The following is a 17,533-nucleotide window of genomic DNA, read 5'->3' on the forward strand; positions in this document are numbered from 1 at the left end:
CACACACACACACACACACACACACACACACACACACACACACATGCACACACACACACACACACACACACAACCCCCAAAACAATCCTCTGTCTGGCCATCACACACACACACACACACACAAAATTAGCCCATAGCTCATTATGTCTGCTTTAGCTCCTTTAGATTGTGCCGGGGTGGGTGGGTGTGTCTGGGGTTTAGGGCAGGGTGGGGTTTAGTGACCCCAGAGAGAATGACCTGAGGGGACATTTGGGGACTATAGGGAGTAGCAGTGAGGGCAGGGGGATGGGGGCATGGACATCCAGGGGGGGAAAGTAACTTCTTGGTTCCCCTGCTGGTTGAGTCCTCTCCTGTGAGGATCCCCATTGATTTTGTAATTGAAAAACACACTGATTAGCCATCAGTGGTGAAATGCATCAGCTTAACCAGAACAATTGCTTTTGAATTGATAATGTGATGAGCTACCTTTAAAACAAAGTTCATTACAATTATAAAAAAATAAATAAAAACTCAATCTGGTCTTTTGCAGCCTGCAATTAATAACAATCAGTAAACAAATATTGTTTCCATCTGGAGTTAGCTGCCACTTACATTAATGTTTAACCTAATTTTATATACGGTGATTCAATGGTGAGGGAGGGAAAGATGAGTTTCCCTCCGCATCCCTGAAGTAGTCAGCTGCAGGAGTTTTGATTTCCCTCCAAAAACTCTATTGTAAAACTTCTCCCCCTCCACTTATACAAACTACTCAGCAGCCGCCTCCACCCCCAGCCGTCACACATCAATCCACGGCGGTGTGTGTTTTGGGAATTGGGGGGTGTCTCAGCCAGAGTGCTGTTAACCCCCCAGGGTGTAAAGATTTTTGGACTAACACTGCAAGTTTCAAAAACAAACTCTTTGATTTTGGTTTACTCAAGCTTCCTCAGGTCTCCAGCCAACAGACGTCGAGAGAGACACTGAAGATAATGTTTCATTAGCAGTTCGTTAGAAGAAAAACATACCTACTGACTATAAAACAGCAAAATGCACAGCTTTGTGGTTTAAGTTTTTGCTGTTCACAGAGTCTCCTCAAACCCTGCGATCTTTGGCATTTGATTTTGTTTACATGCATTTAACAATGTACATTTTGTTAGCTTCCTGTTGGTGTGTATGTGCCTGTATGTTCTGAATAATTGACAAGGATGCATCCTTTAGGAGGTAAGATGAGTCACTCCACCCCCTCCTTTTTTTGTCAGGAAGCTTAATCATGGCTGCAGAGGTGTCTAATGACCTTTGACCCCCCTGGATATCTCCTTTCTCTTACTTGCCTTAAGGAAAGCATCAGGATATCCCTCATTTAACTCTTAACCTAGAAGTCCCCTTCGGCAACCGAACTGAGATAAAAGAAAAGACAAAAAAGTACAATTATACACAGTCAGTAGTTCACTATAAATGATTACCAAACAACTGCAACCACAACTGACTGGATGAAAATAAACAGATCTGCTGAATAGTCAGATGTAGAGAGTGTAGAGGAAACTGCAGAATCAGCTTCCATTCACAGTTAGTGCAGATCAAACATTATCTTTATCCCAGTGATTCATTGTACAGTCAGTGGATATCTAAAGGACAATCCACAATGGCCACTCAGTTAGAGAAGTAAAAAAAAAAAAGAACCTGACTCATTGCACATTGTGTAATAACCAAAGTATGTTCCTTATAATCCCTCACATTCAATTTTTAACACAAATAGCCCAATTACCCCTAACAATTAATGTAGCCAACTTCCTCTTGCTCAAATATTTTCTACCACTACCACCAACAGTCAGAAGTGTTTCGTTCAGACATGTTAACATCAGAACAAAAAGGAAAAGGAGTTTAGATTCATCGTTTTTGGCAAGGAAATAAAGAAGCAGCAATTATTTATAGTCATTGGTAATTAGAAAATTAACACTACTGCTTAGTGGAATGAGAGTATACATTTAATCATTGAAAAGATGTAGAAGATCAGTGCAAATAGAGCAGCATGGATGGGTTTGTTTGTGCCTCTGTTTGTTCTGAGACAAGGGTAGATTATAGCTGTGACAAAGTGCATTTGTTTCCTTTGGTGATGGTAATTACCCCGTGTGTAAGGTAGACATACATATTTTGTGTATAAAAGAGTATTGTAAGCATTTGTAAACATTTTAACTAATATAATCCCACTGATAATTTACTCGTCCTTTATCCCCTTCATCTTCTTTCTGTTAAAACAGTGGAATCTTTTCTTCTTCTTTTTCTTTCTTTCTTTCTTTTTTTTTTTTTTTTTTTTACTTTTTTGTACATGTTGCATTCAAAGACACTTGAACAAACTGCAATAGCCTAAGTCCATGAGCCTTTTCCCTTCTCCAAATGAGCAAACCCACCAAACAAAGCGCCACCATTGTGGATAAATACTGCTTTTGTTTTACCCATTTGAACCTGAGGTTTCCCTTAACGCTGAGGAGAGTGTGTTCGCCCTTTTTCTCTTTTCAGGGACGTTGGCGCTGAATAGTGGAGCCCACTGCCAAATGGGAAAACGACTACACAGGCAGAAAGAAAGACCAGAATCAATCAGGAAGTGGCAGCTTTTCAGCTGTGCCAGAGGAGCCGGGCAACTTCCTGGTCTTGTTGCCAAGGTGACTGGAAACTCAGCCAGCTGGTGCAGTGGGCAGCAGTTGGGTTTGATGGGGGGCTGGCGGAGGACGGCGGTTGGGATATTGGACACGAGGAGTGGGTGGAGATGCTGGTGAGAGAGGGAGAGTTTTAAATGTAAGCAAGGAGTTCTTTAAACAGCGTCCAAATGAACCATCACAATGCGGATTGTATGTTTCTGTTCTGCCTCCAAGTCTTTCAAACAATTACATAAATACACCCCGCTTCTGGTTTTCTTCATAGTGGGGCGGATTAGCTCAATATTTTACAACAATCGTTCACTTTGTGATAAAAGCATGAAATTTGGTGGATGTGTTGGTGAATATGTTTCAGACAAATCTGGATATTGGGCCACCTCAAAAGCGCCCCCTAGTGGCCGTGGCAGCTATTTGTTATGCAAATAAATGAAAGATGAATAAAAACTGCCCTTTTAATAATACCAACTGGTGATGTATTGTATATTGTTGGAAAGCCTGATTAGTCACCTTTACAACGAGGTACAGCTTGTAAGGATCGTGCATTCATGGAATGAGCAACGGGGCTAAACGTGTGGGTAGCGCCCCCCAACAATGTGCATCCCCTGTGGGGCAGATTAGCTCAATAATCGACCAATTGATTTATACAAAAACACTACTGGAGAGTTCATTTTTCTCTGATAAAGAATGGTTTTACCATCTCAGCGACCTTTCCATTTGATTCCTGGTGTCATACTTATTGGAAAAAGTGTGTTCATTTGTCTTTGTATGATGTCTGGTTTAGGAGTTATGAAAATGTACGTTTTTTTCGCCATGTGCGGACATAAATTCAAAATGGCCGGCAAAAAACCCCCATGGAACATTAGTTGACCCGGGCAACAAGCAAAATCTTAAGTAGACATCTTAAGGGGCCTTAAACACCAGAAATGTTTGAAACATATCCACCAACACATCCACCAAATGTTGTGCTTCTACCACAAAATAAACAATTGTTGTGATTTATTGAGCTAATCTGCCCCACAGGGGATGCACATTGTGGGGGGGCGCTACCCACACGTTTAGCCCCGTTGCTCATTCCATGAACGCACGATCCTTACAAGCTGTACCTCGTTGTAAAGGTGACTAATCAGGCTTTCCAACAATATACAATACATCACCAGTTGGTATTATTAAAAGGGCAGTTTTTATTCATCATTCATTTATTTGCATAACAAATAGCTGCCACGGCCACTAGGGGGCGCTTTTGGGGTGGCCCAATATCCAGATTTGTTTGAAACATATTCACCAACACATCCACCAAATTTCATGCTTTTATCACAAAGTGAACGATTGTTCAGCTAATCAGCCCCACTATCAGGAAACAGTCTATGTTTTCTTTTCAGAAATAATCATATAAATAGACCTAAATAAAAAATAGACTCTGACACATAAGCTTTATTCATATGCACAATGAAAAATCTCCACTGAGATATCAGTAATGGATTTGGGTAAGTCAAACTCATACGACGTCTCCATATAGATCATGAATTTTTTTATTAATTAATTTATTTATAGTATTGAGCCGTCCTTTTTAATCTATTATAGGTAATCATGTTTGGTATAAGCTGATTATAGTTGCTCGCCTTTGAATCTAAGCATGCACTATTTGCATTTTTGTCCTCATCAGTCTGTGTCAATGGGCTAAAACCCCACTTTTAAAGGGATGAGACTGGGGGCTATAGGTGGGTGTTCTGGGGGGGGGGGAGAATAAGGGGACCAGACTGGTGGAGATAGGTAAACACAGCTGGGGACACACAGCGCTGGTGGGTCTGCAGCTCAGCGGCTCCCCTCACACATTTATCAGTGTGTTTACTCAGGGGATGTGTCCTAATCTTCACACACTGATCTCCGAGTGAGGCCTATAGAGAGCCCCAACAGGCTGGGATGAAAGTGACCCTGTCCACTGTCACAGCCTCGCTAATTCCTCCACGGCTAAACATGAATTTTATGATTAAAAGGCCTCAGGGGTCATCTATGGATTTGTCTGTCTGTGTGTGGCTCAATCTCTCTGTGGGTGGCATGGCCCTGATTATATATACAAGATTCTTGATCATAATCTGATGTTTCTCTTAACACGTCTGCTACTGATGAACAGATCTGTGTGGTGGAATCCTGGGATAAAATGTTATCAGTGGTACAGACAGTATTCACATAGTTTCAGTGTCCTTAGTGAGCAGGGATTTAAAAAAAAGAAAATTGAGTTGATTACAGGGTATAAAATTCCCAGTTTGCATTTATGCATTTCATATTGCCCTGGTATAAAGATCTATCTATCTATCTATCTATCTATCTATCTATCTATCTATCTATCTATCTATCTATCTATCTATCTATCTATCTATCTATCTATCTATCTATCTATCTATCTATCTATCTATCTATCTATCTATCTATCTATCTATCTATCTATCTATCTAATCCTATTTAGGTCTGGAAATCTTGAATATAGAGCGCCATCTGCTGGTAAATACATTGATTTGTGTGTGAAACGTTGTATGTAGGCTAGATAGTATTGACGGATATCATACTATTTTGTTGACACTGGGGAATCGAAAAAAATATTAATAATTTTACATTGTTATAATACCACCGACATTCACTGTATGTTCACTTGGTTTAAATTTTCTGGGACAGCTCGTGTTTTTTAGGGACTTGATTGTCATTGATTGATGGAGGAACGAATGAAAAAAAAGGGTCCTTTCGGCTTCCGTCAACGTCGCGTAAGCCCTTGACGTCAGAATAACAACAACCTGACATGACAACTCGTATAGGGGAAAAAATAATCGGTTAAGATTTAATATCAAAATACAGACAATCTGTTCCACCTATATGTGACGCTTCCTCTATAAGGTAAGGGCTTGCACACACGGATGCCAGGTAACAATCGCCAACTTGTGCGGTAATAACTAAAAACAGAAGGTAATGTAGCACACGAGCTAATCTTAGCATTAGCCACTTTGTGTTTTCTGAGGTTGCCTGGCGGCGTTAGATGTAAATGTTAAGACAAATTATATTTAAAAAACACCTTTCCAGGTGCGTAACAGCTGTGGCTAAAACTTTACGAACATCTCCTTGTTGTATTATTTGTATTTCGTGGCCCCAATGTGAGCAGAGTTACCCCTTTTATTCACAAACTGCCCGGCGACAACATAGCTTACTGTGCTAGCCGAGCTAACAGGCTAAGCGTCTGAGCACCGACCTCTTATTTGCTGTTAACTAAAGTTAGCGACGTTGTCACGGTGTGTACGGGCTCGTTGCTACGACTGGTGTTACCGACCTACACATTTATGACATTTCATCGTTTCCTGTATCCACCCTTTCGCTACAGATGTGCAATACCAGCGGTGTAGCGTCACACTAACGGAAGGACAGTGAGTGTGTGATGTGCACTAATTGCTGGGTTTGCTAACGGTGCAGCTCATTTAGTTATCACTGAGCTCCGTCACATGAATAGTTAACTCGCCGGCGGTGTATCCACCTCACTGTCTTTTGCAGCTGCACAGTCGGCGAATAAAACGGATGCCCTTTTGAGTTTTTCTTTTTTTTTTTTTTTTGCATCGAGCTCTGCACCTAAAACTCGCCCAAGACACGCATTGCAGGTGTATTGCAGCGAATGCATGCCTGTGGTGGACTGTTGTTGACCTAACTTTACATGCACTTTGTGTGTCTGCTCCAGTGTGAGAGATCCAGGAGGGGCAGGGCATTCTTGGACCTGTCAGTTATCCAGCCGAAGAGACGGGGAACAGGATAGGGAAGCAGGGCGAGGCGGGCCCCGCGGAGCCGGCGGAGAAAATGGCCGGCAGCCCGGAGAAGAGTTCCACCGCGCAGGAGCTGAAAGAGCAGGGGAACCGGCTGTTCCTCTGCCGCAAGTACCAGGAGGCTGCTACATGCTACAGCAAAGCAATTGTGAGGAGCTGTCACTGTTATATCCATAGTACCAACAGTGAGAAGACACCTTCTTCTCCAAAGCATCTGATATGTATTTATTTAAAAAAATAGAATGGGTTAATTTCCTTCTGAATGTGCTTCTGAATATACAGAGCGATGGTGTTTAATGTGCATCTATGTCCTGTCTCCCAGAACCGTAATCCATCTGTGGCAGTGTACTACACCAACAGGGCTCTCTGCCACGTGAAGCTGCAGCAGCATGACAAGGCTCTGGCCGACTGTAAGCATGCACTGGAGCTGGACAGCCAGTCGGTCAAGGCTCACTTCTTCTTGGGCCAGTGTCACCTGGAGCTGGAGAACTACGACGAGGCCATCGGCAACCTGCAGAAAGGTCAGGACAACCGTAAAAGTCCATTTGTTTGCTTCTTTATAACACATTGTTACAGTTCCGATCTGTAGCGTTTTCAAGTCAAAGCTGACCGTAGTGATATTTTATAGAATGCCCTGTCATGGTTTTATCATTGTAATTACAATAGTGGTATAGAAAGTTTAATATACCTACATCTCTAATATGTTAAAGAAGAAACAATTTGAAAGAAACATTTAATTTACAAACCATTGTTACTGTATTGATGTTTCTTTTCTTAACAGCATATAACCTGGCTAAAGAACAGAGGCTGAATTTCGGAGATGACATCCCCAGCGCCCTGCGCATTGCCAAGAAGAAACGCTGGAACAGCATCGAGGAGAAGCGCATCAACCAGGAGAATGAGCTGCATGCTTATTTGACCAAACTCATTCTAGCTGAGAAGGAAAGGTGAGGTTGAGAAATATGACCATTATTGCTAAACTCCTGTCATGTGGGTTTCATTATGGTTGTGGTCTGGGTGGAGCTGTCATTTTCTAAAGACGTTGTGCTTTCCTGCAGAGAACTAGAAGAATACAAAGAAAAACAGGATGACAATCAAAATGGAAGTGATACTGCCAAGATTGCATCGAAACACGTAGGTTCATGCATATGTTTTGGACCCATATGACTGAGATGCATTTAATGAACAAATATTAATTATATGTTTTAATGTTTTCCTTGAATATCCATATAAAAGGTTGGATTACATGTAACAGATTGTAAATGTGACCTACTTAGGACAAGTATCTGATGGACATGGATGAGCTCTTCTCGCAAGTGGATGAGAAAAGAAAAGTAAGCATGGACGTTTTATCCATTCACTCAGTTTACCAGACCCATTTATTGCTTTTATCAGCAGACGAGAAGGTATCCCATCATGCTTTGGACAAAAAGCAGGTAGACATCCCGGATAGGTCATCACCAGTGCATCACACGGCTACTGAACAAACAGGCACACACTGATTACATTCGCCCACATGAATGCATCCTTTCTCACAGCGCACACCTACTTCACACCGTCTTTGATCGTTGACATAGCAACAACAGAAACGGACACGCGCACACACACACTTGCACATATATTTCCGACACATCTTAAATGTATTTCCCCCGGTGAAGACAATCTCTACTCAAACTGACTGGATCTGTCATAAAAATGCACATAATAAAGTATATAGACCGACAGTTGGGTGGTATTTCCAGCCTTATGGGAACCATCTGTGTTTGTTTGCGGAGGATTGTAATGATTAAATATCCCTGCTATAGATAGTTGTTGACTCAACTGATGTAGTTGTCATGTAATTGTCAGGAGAAATGACAGTGCAGGGTGTTTCTCCTCTGTGTGTCAGGAGGTGGAGGAGGTTCAGTGTTGAGCTGGCAAACCCCGACGAAAGGAATGCTGACATTGTTTTGATATAGCGCCTCTAGTTTAACAGTTTTGTGATATTTTTAGTATCGGCTTGGTGCTTTTGTGCAACAATAATCTAAACTGAGGCTGGGTGAGGTTTGTTCAGGAGAGAAAAACAATGTGGGTATACGACTGCGAGGGAGAAGTTTGTCGTTAAACTGTAAGAAATCCAGTGAGAGCAGAGAAAGAAAACACTTAGGCTACATCGTAGTGGTAATTATATTAAAGTATATATCACTCTCGGTGTGTTCTCTCTCCTGCCTCTTCAGAAGCGGGAGATCCCAGATTACCTCTGTGGGAAGATCAGTTTTGAGCTGATGAGGGAGCCCTGCATCACACCCAGTGGAATCACCTACGATCGCAAGGACATTGAAGAGCACCTACAGGTACACTGTCCTTATCTCAGAGCTGAATAACTCTGCCTGGGACTGCAGATGTTAATCAATAAGCTCTTCATTCTCAGTTTGTTGCATAAATACATGATGCTCAGGAAATTATGACTCTTGACAACCAATGAAGTAAACATTAGTTAAATATACCTATACTTTAAGTCTAGTGGAGCTGCCTCTTGTGGTACTTTTATAAAGAACACTAAACACGATCGACGCATTAATTAATTATTAAAGTGATCCTTTTTAATTGTAGTTTTATTTAAATTTTTATTAAGAATAATCATTACTCAACGCTTCATATATATTCATTCATGCAGAAATATTTTACTTTGAATAACATCTGTCTGGGTTTGTTTAAAAAAATATTATTTCCAATGTATGTATTGGTGGAGAAGTATGATTTATGACTGCATTACATTGCACCTAAATACAGTTATTTAGTTATTGTATAGATTGGAATAACTGACAGCCCAATAAAAATATTACTTTATTATGTAGTCGTCTCCAGATTTCCACATAGTATTATGTACTGTATATAAAATTCAGCCACCGATGCTAACACTAGCATTGAATCTCTCTCTATAGCGAGTGGGTCACTTCGACCCCGTCACCAGGAGTCCCCTGACCCAGGATCAGCTGATCCCCAACCTGGCCATGAAGGAAGTCATCGATGCCTTTATCCAGGAGAACGGCTGGGTGGAGGACTACTGAGTGGACGCCCACCTCCCATGTCTCCACCATACCCCCCCTGAAACTCAACACAAAGCCTGGATAACACAAGACTTTAGAGAACAGATCACCCCTTGCCTGGATTTTATGTACTCAACACAAGCGGGAAAAGCCACACTATGGACGACCAAATGGGAGCCATGTATCCCGGTCTGCCTCGCCTCCCCACATTTTATCTTTGCTGTAAAACTTCCCGCTCCAGCTCGTCGAGGCTCAGTGTTCATGGCCTGCTGCTCCCTTTAAACCTCCTTTTCATTCAGCTTTTTTCTGTACCTCCTCTGATTACTCTCTGTCCTCTTCCTCTCCGTCATGCTGTCTCCTAGTCTTTCAAGTCTGACTCCTTTCTCTACGCAAAATAAGGGGCCGTGTTCTCAGGTCTCTTCTCACCCTCCCTCCTCTTTCTCTCTTCCTGTCTCTCTTTCTCTGAGTGCCACAATCCTTGGGAAGCATCAGCATTGCACTCCAGTGTTTCACAGATACCACCAATAAAAAAAAGTAACATTTTGGTGGTAGAATCCATTAAGACATTGGCCTTTTATTTGGCGTTTACTCCAGTGTTTCATAGTCATTTTTTGTCTTTCAAGAGTGGAGCATTTGCCGACTTCTTGATGTACATTTCCTGAAGTGGTAACTCAAATGCCAAAACCCTGCTCTCTACAAGGGTCAGTAGTTTGTATGGAAGTTTTACACAATTATGATTGAAGTAGAGTCAATGGTAAGTTTGTCACTGAACATTTTAACCTGAGTCAATGGGCATAAAAATGGCTCCAAACATGCCCAACCATCTCACCATACTGTAAGACTGAGTAGATTGTGTTTTGTTCTCCTTTGCATATCAATCACATCCCATTCAGGCAATTGAACTGAGTTGAATGTATGCAAAATATACTCTTTAGGTTTGACCTACAGTAATTCAAAATGTTTTTTTTTTTTATCAGGACAATATAATGCTTTCATGAAAATCTTGGAACTGGATTAAGGAAATGAATTGAAATGACTGCTGCATACAAAAAAAAAAAATGTTTTCACATTGCTGGATATTAATCGAAAATGTTGAAATGAATTTTGATGGATGACATCAGCTGTTCAGGTTGATGCCAAAAAAAAAAACTGCTTTTAAGAATGATCTGTACCGTCTGTGTCGTTCATAGAAAAAAAAAAAAGTGCTCGGACATTTGTGTTTGGCTCGTGCTGTTGGTCTGCAAATGACAGTGGACGTGAATTTTTTCTCTCTCCTTTGCGAAAAACACGAGGATGGCTGTCGCCTTCCTCACCTCCTTTGCTGTTAATTTTACGCACCTTCTCCTCCCAGTTCATGGTTAATGAAGAAAATGGTTGCGACAGCTTATTGTAAACCGGTCGTCCGCGTGAAACTAACTCTTTTCAAGTTTTGGAATTTCCTGTTTAGAAAGATTTGAGGTTCACTAGCATCACTGTACCAACCTCCCCTGATAGAAATGCTGGAAGAGTTCGACCATCTTATCTCATCCATACCTCAGTCCAAATTTTCTGCATGCTGGTTCGCTGGCATCCTCTGTACAACACATTCTCAGCTCCGTGCTCTTAGTTTACAGGTTTTTTTTCCGCTGAATGTGTGTCTATGGTGAAGTAGGTGGTGTGTGTGTGTGTTGGAGTGCAGGCGGTGTAAATAATTTGCTGGTGTATCTCAGATTTTATTTCTTGACAAAATAGGTTTCTTTTCTTTTTCTTGAGAAATCCTAGAGCTTGAGAAACTGTATTAAATGTAGATATGTTGATAACATAAATGCTTGGTTCGGTTTTCATTTGTCCCAATTAAACCATGAACTTTGAGTGTGTTGTGGTGTGTCTGACATTAGATCATTAAAGAGATACCAAGTATGATGGCAATTCTGCTGCTCATTGGAAATCTATTGACAGGAATCAGATGGTTGCACTACTTGACAAAATAAAAGCTTTGCAGGACAATTCATGGCATGAGCCCATACTCAACCTGAATATAACATTTGACTTGACTGTTTCTGAGTCAGCTGTATTTCTTCTTGTCATATTAAATAATTTCTCCTTTGTCAGCTTATCGTGGATATTTTAATGTCGGTATTGCCAAAATGTATGTGACCATAAGTAGTATTAGAAAAAAAGATTATTTTGTCAGTCCACATTTTCACGCATTAATGAGAAAAATCTGCTTAAATAAATATCTATAACAGAAATATCAGCCTGAAATATCCAGCCCTAATGTGGAATTGTCTAAAACATGAAATGTTGAATCCTCAAAATGTTTCTTTAAGCCATGTCTTATCATTCCAGATGATTCTCTTGACTTGTCTGGTCTTGCTGCTAGAAATAAGATGTGAGGTTTGGATTAACACATGCATTTTTCCCTTTGAATTGAAAGAATGTAAAGCCTAACATTCAAGTGAAATAATATGTTGTGATCTATTGGAAGGTTCAGCAGGAAGTGTAGATCCTGCGACTCCAGACACTGCTTCTTCAAAACTGTCCCCAGGCCTGTGCAGAGTCCCCAGGGACGTTACTGCTGGTAAGGAGTGTTGCTGCTGCTGAGTGTTAACCAAGCTGTAACCTGCAGAAATCAACATCTCCATTTACACTGTGCTCAGTGGGCTGGGGGGATGTCTCCATTAACAACGTCTGAAATTGTTGCGCACTGATCAGATACTTAATGTAAACGTCTCACAATTGACACAGACACACATGCTGTAGGTGACACAGTGTGTGTCTGCATCAGTCACATGCACAGCACAGCGTCACTCAGCCCTCACACACCAGGCCTATTGTGAGAGCCTCCAGTGAAGAGCTGAAGTCATGCCCTGTGCAAGGAGGGAAGAGGACCAGGCACGGGCTCATTACCAAGTAGGACTGAGTTAGCAACACTGACAAACAACAACACAACATCAAAATGGTAAGCAAAGTTTTTATTTTTATTTTTTAACTTAATTTGATCTTTGATGTGACTGAAGTGTTCAATAATTATATCACTTGTTAAGACTTGTTGTCAGGTGGTGCCTGATCATATGTTGTGTGTTTGCAGAGGTTTTCAGTGGTTCTGCTCAGTGTGTTTGGATTTTCTTTGGTTCTCACCCAAGGAACACAAGGTAAGAGGACAAAATGTGATGAGAGAAAATGTTAGTCTATTATGCAGGTTTTATTTTCATAAATTGTTAAGTGCTGAAAGTTGATGGCAACTGGACTTCTTGGAGGTTCTTGAAGACGTTTTGCTTCTCATCCAAAAGGCTTCTTCAGTTCTACAGCCCAGTGTGTAGGCCTATTCAACCCTGGGAGGGGCAGACACCTTTTCTTACCATTTTGATGTTAAATACCTGAGTTCCCACAGTGGTCTTTAGAACTGAAGAAGCCTACGGGAGCATACCTATGTTCCCCCGATCGGGGAATATAGGACCCTCTTTTTGAAAAAGGGTCCTATGTTCCCCGTTTTTTTTTTACCAAAAAGGGTCCTATGTTCCCCGGTCGCAACACATACCGGAGAACATAGGACCTTTTTTCAAAAAAAGGCTCCTATGTTCCCCGCTGTTGCTGGTCGATGGGCTCTCTCTACTTATCTGGATTCTCTCTATCTGGCCTGTATAGCCTCAAATCAACTCCTTTCTTCATTGCCTAAACCCAACCAATGGGACAATTACACTTCTCACTCAAAGTCACAACTCAACTTCTCACTCCGAAATGGCAAGTCACTCACAACTCCACTTCAACACAAAAATTGCATGTTCCCCGGGTCCTTTTGGGGAAAAGCGGGGAACATAGGACCCTTTTTCTAAAAAAAGGGTTCTATGTTCCCCGGTCCCATACAAAGTGGGGAACATAGGACCCGGGGAACATACCGTAGGGATGATCCTCCCAACCTTCAAGAAGTACAGTTTCCTTCAACTTTCAACACTTAACGATGACTGAGAACCTCCACGGACATAGGATTTTCACAAGTGTGTGTGTGTTTTTTTTGTCCACACAATGATCTTTCTCATCTTGTGTCACCAGTGGGTCTCAGTGAGAAAGTCCTGATCTTCCCCTATGAGACAGACTTCAGCTTCGTGGCTCTGGTCCCCCTGAAGGAGATGGGTCTGAAGGCCTTCACCCTCTGCATGCGCGTGGCCACCGAGCTGCCGGAGGACCGACAGATCATCCTGTTCGCCTACCGCACCGCAGACTACGACGAGCTCAACGTGTGGCGCGAGAAGGACGGCCGCATCGCCTTCTACCTGAGCGGCGACGGGGTCTTCTTCCAGCTGCCCCCCCTCACCACCTTCCGCACCAGCCTCTGCCTCACCTGGGAGTCCCGCACCGGCCTCACCGCTTTCTGGGTGGAGGGCAAGCGCAGCACCTACCAGGTCTACAAACCCGGCCACACCATCCGCCCCAAAGGCAGCGTCATCCTGGGCCAGGACCCCGACAAGCACCTGGGGGGTCTGGAGGCAGCGCAGAGCTTCGTGGGGGAGGTGGCCGACCTCAACATGTGGGACTTTGTGCTGTCCAGGAGCATGATCCAGGCCTGGCACTACGGCCACAAGGTCCCCAAGGGAAACATCTTTGACTGGGCCACTATCGAGTACGAGGTGACCGGGAACGTGATGGTGGTGGACGACGACTGACTCGGCCTGGAGCCGTCTGCAGAGAGGGATGGAGCTCTGGAGGTCTGTGTTGGACTGATACTCATATGTGTGTTTGTCCTTTTTAGATTCATTGTTGTTTTATGTTAGGACCCTACAGCTGTTATTCCTAGAAGGTCAACAGAGTGTTTGTGACATTCATCATCTCCTGTAACAGTATAGAAACCTATAACTTATGTCAAATGCACAGAAATCAGCTGTCAATCGTTCAGCATCATAATGCATCCACTCAAATATTTTTGCTGCATCATAACTCTCAGTTATTCCTTTAATTTTTGTATTTTATATTTTTAAAAAAGTCCTCTCATCTTTGTACCTCAAAGCTTCATCCTGTGTAAATTGTCAGAGAAGGCTGTTAAAGATCAAGCACAAACTGTTGATGTGCCAGAAGTATCCATAGGGTGGCAGTCTGCACTAGTTCACCTTTAAAAAAAGAAAAAAACTCAAACTGAAACAGAGCTTCATCATCACACATGTATCTACTGATGTGATGTGACAGTTTTACTCTTATTAACTGAGGCTGTGAATAACAGATTAAAATGCTGAAAAACAAGATTTGATTGCTACCATTCAAATTTGCAGAGGTTTAAGATTTTGCAGCAGTCAAATGAAACAGTTGAAAATCTCAAACTAATATCATTACCTCATTACCAGTCACTCTATAGTGCTATAGTTCAAAGACTTGAGATAATACATTTAAAATGTGATACATTTAAAATAATGAAACTATCACTTTAGAAAAAAACAAAATAACAAATAAAAACCACTTACCGGTATTTCAAAAACCTGTTATTACACATTTGTTTTTGCCCAGCAATATTGATGATTAAAAAAAACATGAATGAGATATTAAAACAGCAAACTGGGGGGATTGGGGGGTGCATAATTCCTAGAGTAGACATAATGATTTAACTGCACTGAGAGACAAATAGCAATTATCATGTTTAAAATCCATTGCCATAATGTTTGCCGTCGGTTACCGTACCCACTCATGAATTTTCCATGTTTCAGCTGATGTAAGAACGCTTTTGGGTCTGAAATATAATCTTCATGCCATGTGCATAACTAATAATGTTTGTAATTAAAGAGAACATTTTATCTTTGAACTCTGCCAGCTTCCTTTTCATAATCATCTTTTTGTGACACATTTTAAAGTGTCTCCAACAGGGAAGTAATTCGATTTATTTTATAGTTTCTTTTCTTTTAATTGTAGAATTTTTATTTTATGAATCTCACTCATCTGGTAGAAAGGAGGGACTATCCACTTTTTTTTCTTTTTTTTTTTTTACTAAGAAAGCACAAATTAATTTTGATTTATTGAGCTGTTTATTTGAAGCTCGTTGTAATATTCACTGCTCTTCTTTGAACTGGAGTGAATGAGAGTATCACTTAAAGCCTCTGCACTCCATCCCCATGGGTCTTTGTCTCTATATTATCCACTGCTCTTGATATAACCATGGCACAGAAACATAATGAGATGGATATGTTACATGTTACTTGCAGAATCAAGTCATATGGACTTGCTCCTCTAACAAAGGCCCCTCAGAACAAGCCCAAGGTCAGATCTTCTCCATCCAAGTGTAACACAGTAACCCTAAGTTCCTGTGTGCCGTCTCCGTTCGTCTCCATGGCTCCGTGCACTCATCCTGCCTTTGCACCACCACTCTGACCTCCTTGCAGAGACGAGGGAGGAAGTTTCCAGTGCACAGCCCGTGCAGGCTCCCTTGAGGGTGGGAAAGTGCTGCGTTTTCCGAGTGTGTGTGTGTGTTTATTCCGACCAAATCACCCGTCGGCTCTCTCGCAGCAGCTAAATAAGGAGAAGGCAGGGCCAATGAGTTCTGACTGCGGGTCAGCAGCCAAATGTTCCACCTTCTTGGATGTTGCAATGCATCAATCGCGGTGCCCACTCACTGTGCGGTAACACCTTTGTGGACCATCTGCCCAAGCCTGGCTTCTCAGCCCTCTGGTACACACACACACACACACACACACACACATGGTCTGCTATTCCTTCTTTTTGCATCTCTACCCAAAAGGGGTAATTCTTCATGCATACATATACATGAAAAAAAAATCTACATATAAAGTTTTTACTCTAGTTTATGTTTTAACTGAAGAATAATGAGTTGTACATTATTTAATCACATAACACCTTGCAGAAAGAGACAGGAAGTAAATAAAATACACTGATAAACATTTCAAGTCAGTTGACTCTTTTGCAGACAGGTCGTATTCTGGGGCCACACTCGTCTGCTTCTGCCCAAAAGAAGGACAGAACATCCTCAACAGAAGGACACAATCAGTGTCCTCTTCACAGAGTGGATAATTATTCCCTCTGTGTCCCTGTATTGCATGTTTTATCCAACTGAGCAAACAACTGGCTCCTCGTCCTGCTCGCGGACAGGGCCGCCAGTGTGGGCCTGTGAGATCTGCATATTGGCCCATGGTGGTTTGAAGCAGTCTGAGGTAGGGGCGCTTGCCACTGACTGTATGTCCATGCGTGTGGAGCTGGTGAAAATGTTTTCCACGCGAGAGGAGATAGACGGCAAGAGGGAGCCCCGCGTGAGCCGGCGAGGGGGAGACAGAAGGAGGGCCGTTCTGGATTCCTTCGAGCAACTCCAAATAGATTTCCAGGCAAAACATATTTGCATACGCAAGACAGTGCTACGAGCTATCTGACTGAGCTGTGGCATGTGTGCATTGAACAGATGGATAATTTTTTTTAGAGCTCTCTTGCAGAAATTTCAGCCCATTAAATTGAGATCTTGGGCATTTTTCAGCCTGCTTTTGTTCACGAGGCTCACAAAGGATCATCAGGATCAAGTTGCTCTTCTTTATGAAATCTAGCAGAAAGGTGGATGATCAGAGATGACGGGAAAAAATGTAGGAAATCTGTATAATTTTAAAATAGAGCCAGGAGTGAGACAGTTTTGGGAAACTAGGGGAATTGCAAAACATTTTCTAGAACAGTTCACTGAACTTCAAATTTGCACTTTCAGAAGGATGTGATTCAGAACATCTTTCCGCCTTCACCTTTTTTCTAGTTTGGTTCAAATAATGTTTTCTTGGCAAATATTCACAGAAAACCTGATGGAGGCTGAAGCTACAACCTGAATGTGAAGTTCCTCTCTCTCACCCTTCTGCTCTCTTTATTTCTCTCTCTCTCTCTGAGAGGTTGTAATCAGCCAGTATGGTCACTCGTCCTCCCCTCTGGGCTGTATGAAAAATTCACCAGGCCGTCCCATTACAGTCAGACCGAATCAGGGCACAGGCATTACAACGGCCACACGCCGCACTTTTATCACTCCACACTTAGGAACGCAAATGTTGTGTTTATAAAACACAAAAATCACAGCAGACGTCAAATTTTTTTGCTGCAGGTCAGGTCAAACATACGCTGTAAGTACTGTACACACACA

The 17,533-nt window shown here is 42.0% G+C and overlaps 2 protein-coding genes across 2 annotated transcripts; both read left to right on the forward strand.

The window, feature by feature from the left end:
• Positions 1-5,392: 5,392 nt before the first annotated feature.
• Positions 5,393-11,361, forward strand: LOC311002687 (E3 ubiquitin-protein ligase CHIP-like). Its single transcript, XM_083994119.1, has 8 exons — positions 5,393-5,516; positions 6,343-6,572; positions 6,747-6,945; positions 7,206-7,371; positions 7,483-7,558; positions 7,702-7,758; positions 8,641-8,757; positions 9,349-11,361. The coding sequence occupies exons 2-8, from the start codon at positions 6,459-6,461 to the stop codon at positions 9,472-9,474; spliced, it is 855 nt and encodes a 284-aa protein (XP_083850245.1). The 5' UTR covers positions 5,393-5,516; positions 6,343-6,458; the 3' UTR covers positions 9,475-11,361.
• A 2,032-nt stretch (positions 11,362-13,393) lies between these two features.
• On the forward strand, positions 13,394-14,096 carry LOC311002523 (C-reactive protein-like; the record flags this gene model as incomplete). The annotated part of the gene is made up of 2 exons (XM_083993914.1): positions 13,394-13,430; positions 13,486-14,096. The coding sequence occupies 2 exons, from the start codon at positions 13,394-13,396 to the stop codon at positions 14,094-14,096; spliced, it is 648 nt and encodes a 215-aa protein (XP_083850040.1).
• Between the last annotated feature and the right edge of the window lie 3,437 nt (positions 14,097-17,533).

The sequence above is a fragment of the Trachurus trachurus genome (genome assembly GCF_905171665.1).
Source record: "Trachurus trachurus genome assembly, chromosome: 19".
In the NCBI taxonomy this organism is placed as follows: Eukaryota; Metazoa; Chordata; class Actinopteri; order Carangiformes; family Carangidae; genus Trachurus; species Trachurus trachurus.